The following is a 5,988-nucleotide window of genomic DNA, read 5'->3' on the forward strand; positions in this document are numbered from 1 at the left end:
AGCTGCACTTGAAATAGGGGGTAAAGACGAAAAAGAAAGGTTCAGTAAGCTTTCGGTAGAGACAAAAGAGCTTATGAAACAGCGTGGGGAAATGAAAGTAACATCAATCAGAGACAATATAGAATCAACAGAGCTGACTAAGACGATAAACAAGAAGAAGAAAGAGGATTTACGCAAATTTAACATACGAAAAATAAACGAAGCTCTGCTTGCCGGCACCAGCCTTAAGGCAACAAAGAGGAGGCTTGGAATAGGGAAAAAACAAATGTATGCAGTAAAGAAACCCAACGGAGAGGCGACATACAATAAAAATGAAATTATCAAAGTAATAGAAGACTTCTATCGCAACCTATACCACTCAAACGACCAACCACATACGGAGACAAACACAACAATTGGAGATGTTCCAAACATCACGGTAGATGAAGTAAATAGGGCACTAAAAAGCATGAAAAGAGGAAAAACACCAGGAGAAGACGGCATTAATGTAGATCTAATTCAAGACGCAGGAGAGATTGCGGCAGTAAAGCTGGCCAATCTTTATAACAGATGTCTAGACGTCGATAAAATTCCGAAGGCCTGGAAAAACGCAATAATAATTCTAATACACAAAAAGGGAGACACAAAAGACTTAAAGAATTACCGACCTATAAGCCTCCTCTCAGTAATCTATAAACTGTTAACAAAAATCATCACAGCCCGTACCACCGATACATTAGATTCAAAGCAGCCTAGGGAACAGGCAGGGTTCCGCAGTGGATTCTCAACTACAGACCATATCCACACACTAGCTCAAATAAGGGAGAAAACAAACGAATATAGGAAGCCCATGTGTATGGCATTCGTAGATTATGAAAAGGCATTCGACTCGGTACAGATATCTACAGTACTGGATGCAATTCGTAAACAAGGAGTAGAGGAAATATACTGCAGATTATTAGAGGATATATATAGAGATGGTACAGCGACCGTCAAAATCCACACAGAAACCAATAAAATACCAATAAAAAAGGGTGTTAGGCAGGGCGACACCATCTCACCGAAGCTGTTTACAACCTGCTTGGAGGAAGTATTCAAGAAGTTAGATTGGAAAGAGAGAGGGATTAAAATAGGGAATGAGCACTTAAGCAATCTAAGATTTGCAGATGACATTGTTCTTTTCGGTGAGTCAGCAGATAAACTACAACAATTAATAAGCGATTTAAATAAGGAAAGTCTGAAGATTGGCCTTAAAATGAACATGAAAAAGACTAAAGTCATGTTCAACAGTCGAACCCCAGTTAAGCAAATACAAATACAGGGCGAGGTACTAGAAGCAGTGAACGAGTATGTATACCTAGGGCAACTCATTCAGTCGAGTACATCCTGCGAAGCCGAGATAAAACGGCGAATCAAGCTAGGTTGGAGTGCCTTCCGTAAACATAGTAATATATTACGAAGTAGTCTGCCACTATGTCTAAAGAGAAAGATTTTTGACCAATGCGTCCTCCCCGTCATGACATATGGATCAGAGACATGGACTACGACCAAGGCACTCGAGAGGAAATTAGTAAGCGCCCAAAGAGGAATGGAAAGGCTTATGCTAGGAGTTAGCTTAAGAGACAAGAAAAGGGCCACATGGATCAGGCAGCAAACAAAAGTAGAGGATATACTCAAGACCATCAAGGAGAAAAAGTGGCAGTGGGCTGGACACATATATCGGAGACAGGACAACAGGTGGGCAAAGAAACAACAGAATGGGCAATACAGGACACAGAGAGACCCAGGGCAAGACCAATGACTAGATGGCGGGATGAAATAGCAAAATTCGCGGGAGTAAACTGGAATCAGAGGACACAAGACCGGAATGACTGGAAAAGATTGAGAGAGGCCTACGTCCTGCAGTGGATTGATACAGGCTGATGATGGTGATGATGATCATGATGATGATGATGATATATATATATATATATATATATATATATATATATATATATATATATATATGTGTGTGTGTGTGTGTGTGTGTGTGTGTGTGTGTGAGTGTGTGTGTGTATGTGTATACATACAAGTTTGTATATATATACATACACACACACACACACACAATCACACACACACACACACATATATATATATATATATATATATATATATATATATATATATATATATGTACATATATATACACACACACATACACACACATATATATATAAATATATATATATATATATTTATATATATATATATACACACACACACACACAAACATATGTGTGTGTGTGTGTGAGTGTATGCGTATGCGTATGTGTATGTGTATGTGCATGTGTATGTGTGTGTACATGTGCATGTGTATGCGTGTGTGCGTGCGTGCGTGCGTGTGTGTGTATGTGTGCGTGTATGTGTGTGTATAAATACACACACATACGCACATATATATGTATTTATATCTATATCTATATATCTATGTATATATATACACATATATACACATCCATATACATACCCATTTACAAATATGATCTATATGTTTATCTATCTATCTATCTTCTATATCTATGCATATCAATTTATTTTTCTATATAAGTTTGGATTGATTTATAGAAAGAGCATCACTTAAATAAGATGGCTCAGATTTGTTATAATAACTATCACTGCTCCTAATCGTAATTTTACTATATCATCATAAGCAATAGTTTCACTGTCGTCACAAAGGCAAATGCAGGTGATATAATCTTCCCCACTTTATTTGATATAGAAGAAAACCAAAGTAACATAATATTTTCTTTTTCTTTTGGTACACTTCTAAATGACACGGTTGGAAAACACTTGTCTGCATCATCTGGACGGAAAGGAATCTGGCCCAATCAGGCTTTGCAACGTCAAAACGAATGACCTGGTCGCTCTCTGCCGGTCCGGCAAACTCTCCGAAGAGTCCATAAGAGCTAAAATTCCCCGGAGAAGACACTGGCGAGGTCCCAACTCGCAACTGCACATTCCTGAACTTTTCAGCATTGACCGTGGGTTGTGCAACGATTCTCACATGCTGGATCATAACTGGTTTCCCGAAATCTAGCAGGATCCAAGGGATTCCGACGGCCCTCAGCAGCAAACACTCCTTCATCAGTCCGGTGTAATATTCATCCATTAGATTCTCTTTCATCCTCGCGGCACTGAAGCTGGTCCAATCCTCACTGCTGCCAATGGTGGCATGACCTAAGTAGTCTTATGACGCGACGTGTAGCACGTCAGAGTGTCGGCCGCGTTGGTTTCCTCATAGCCAGGCGTCACGAAGATTTGGGAGACGAGGCAGTCGTTGGCGGAGGTGTCATGCCACCACATGCGACACCAGGGAAGGGCGGCACATCCGTTGGAACACCTGAGGGCGTGGGGAGCCCCGGGCGGGATGTTCAGAGTCGAAAGAGGAAGTTCAGAATTTGCCAGACTTCGTGAGACCAACACCCGAGTGAAGTGCGTCAGGGCAGACGTACACGCAACTCGTACTGGACACCGTAACAGCATCGCAATCAATATCATGTTAAAAGCCTTCCGAGAAGTCATTGTGGGAATAAAGTTAGCTACCTCTTCCCTCGTGCGTTGAGTCCCTCGCTCCGGAGGTATAGACCTGTATGACGCCCAAGGCAAACTGAGAGCCGATACCTATTTTACAATTGGCGAGCATGATTTTGTTATGGCAACCTCAGGTATATGTTACCATGCAAAAAGAAAAGAAAAAGAAAAGGTTTGCGTGTGGCTGGTTTTCGGATAAAACACTTAATTAAGAACACAGCGTTGGAGAAAGGCAAACACTGTGGAAAACACATTTGAGTTCATAAGTATTAAAAAGCGGATCACAGTACACAAAAAAAGGAAAGAAAAGAAAAACAATACAAGTATTCTAAAATCATTGAGCGACCCGAGGCCTCTGAATAGACCTTTGAAATCTTCATTGATCCACGTTTTACTTATTTATGTAATTCTAATTTTGACTGCATATCCTGCATATTATTTCAGAATTCATCATTCACCTATCTAACTTATATGGAATTCTAGAGCCTTCAATCTTCATATAGTTTCGTGGAGACAACCGCCAACCTGATCTTTTCTGTTTTCCCCTTTCATTGAATGTTCGTGACAATTTTTTTTTTTAAATATCTATTATCATTATTATTTATATATTTTTTTATATTTTTACGTTTACGACTATCCTTATATTATTCTCATTTTTCTTCCTATTTCATCATTTATTTTGTCATTATTTTTTATTAAATTTTTATTATCATTTTTATTATCATTTTCATCATTATTAGGACGACCGCAAAATCAAATAAAAATTTGTAAAAAAAAACATTAAGTTAATGTTTGTATTTATTTGTTTTTTAGTCAAGTAATATGTAAGTTTGTCACACAAATACACGTCACACACGACAAAAAACAAATAAAAAAAGCAAATAAACAAAGCTCTCTTTCATTCATTACATCATCACAACATGCATAATTATACAACCTTAATTAATTCCTTTTTTTTTAATTAAGATACTTTTCCCTTTATAACTTTCGTACTAATCGTATCACTATCATCATTATCTATATCACTCACATCATGCTTCATCATGCATCATCATCATCATATACATCATATGTTATAAAACAAGAGACGTAAGATAGACTAATATTAAGAATAAATGTAATCGGCAACTATAAAAGCCTTGTTGTCTCGGTTTACTAGGCCAGATATGTTTCTTAGGCCAAAGATTAGAAAGAAAAGAAAGCAAGAAGAGAGAAAGAAAAAAGAAAAAGAAAAAATGCATCCGCCATCGCAATGGTGTTGCATGAACCTTTAGTTAAGCTTACTACTTCAATGCAATCTGGAAAGCAACAAAGGGCGGTCCACACTGATCCTCATGTTGGTTGCGCCACAATTGTTGTGGCGATGTTGATTTAGGAGGAGGAGCCTTTTCACACCGCCGCGCCGCCGCGCGCTACACTCGCGCTATTTTCCGCAACAACAACACTGCCATTAATTTCATATCAACATATGCGTCCCCAGCTATTTGTCATCGTCAGTATTGTTTTTTATTGATAGTATCACTACTATCATTATTATGTTATTATTGTTATTATTATTATTATTATCATTATTATGATTATTATCATCATTATTTGAAAATAGTAATAATATTATCATCATGATTATTATTGTTATTGTTTTCATTGTTGCTATTATTGTTGCTTTTGTTATCATTATGTACAGTATGTATATATATATATATATATATATATATATATATATATATATATATATATATCTGTGTATATGTATATATATACATATATATATATATTTTATATACATATATATATATATATATATATATATGTATATATATATATGAGAAGATGGTACAATGCAGTAACGCATTTTTAATATATACAAATTTTTACCTCCCTGACCGGGACTCGAACCCGCGCCGTAAGATCGACAGGTACGGAGTTGATACCGCTCGTCTACACCATCTTCTCACATATATAACCTTGGGAACCTGATTTGGGACTTGAATTTGTGATTCCGTCGCTGCCGAGTGCCCGCGGGAGGTGTTCGTAAAAATTCGCTATCACTGTTCTGCTAAGAACACATAGGTAATGCCCATGACATCTCATAAGGTGTCTGGTTGAACATCTCTTTTGTCGGGTCGTGTAGCCGAACGGTATCAACTCCGTGCCTGTCGATCTTACGGCGCGGGTTCGAGTCCCGGTCAGGGAGGTAAAAATTTGTGTGTATATATATATATATATATATATATATATATATATATATATATATATATAGAGAGAGAGAGAGAGAGAGAGAGAGAGAGTGAGAGAGAGAGAGAAAGAGAGAGAGATGCACACACACACATACACACACACACACACATATATATATATATATTTTTTTTTATACATACATACATACATCAGAGTTGGGTCCTTAAATGTTGGCACCATGACTGGTAAAGGGAGAGA

The 5,988-nt window shown here is 37.4% G+C and overlaps 1 protein-coding gene across 1 annotated transcript in view; it reads right to left on the reverse strand.

Moving 5' to 3' along the window:
* Nucleotides 1-3,145, reverse strand: part of LOC147468878 (uncharacterized) — a 14,231-nt gene extending 11,086 nt beyond the window's left edge. Inside the window, exon 1 of the mRNA XM_086551251.1 lies at nt 2,784-3,145. Within this exon, the coding sequence (XP_086407377.1) occupies nt 2,784-3,145 (362 nt within the window). The remainder of the gene's footprint in view (nt 1-2,783) is intronic.
* Nucleotides 3,146-5,988: the final 2,843 nt, after the last annotated feature.

The sequence above is a fragment of the Penaeus japonicus genome, unplaced genomic scaffold, assembly GCF_977035675.1.
Source record: "Penaeus japonicus unplaced genomic scaffold, GWHDUDI00000001_assembly GWHDUDI00000025, whole genome shotgun sequence".
NCBI classification, from domain to species: Eukaryota; Metazoa; Arthropoda; class Malacostraca; order Decapoda; family Penaeidae; genus Penaeus; species Penaeus japonicus.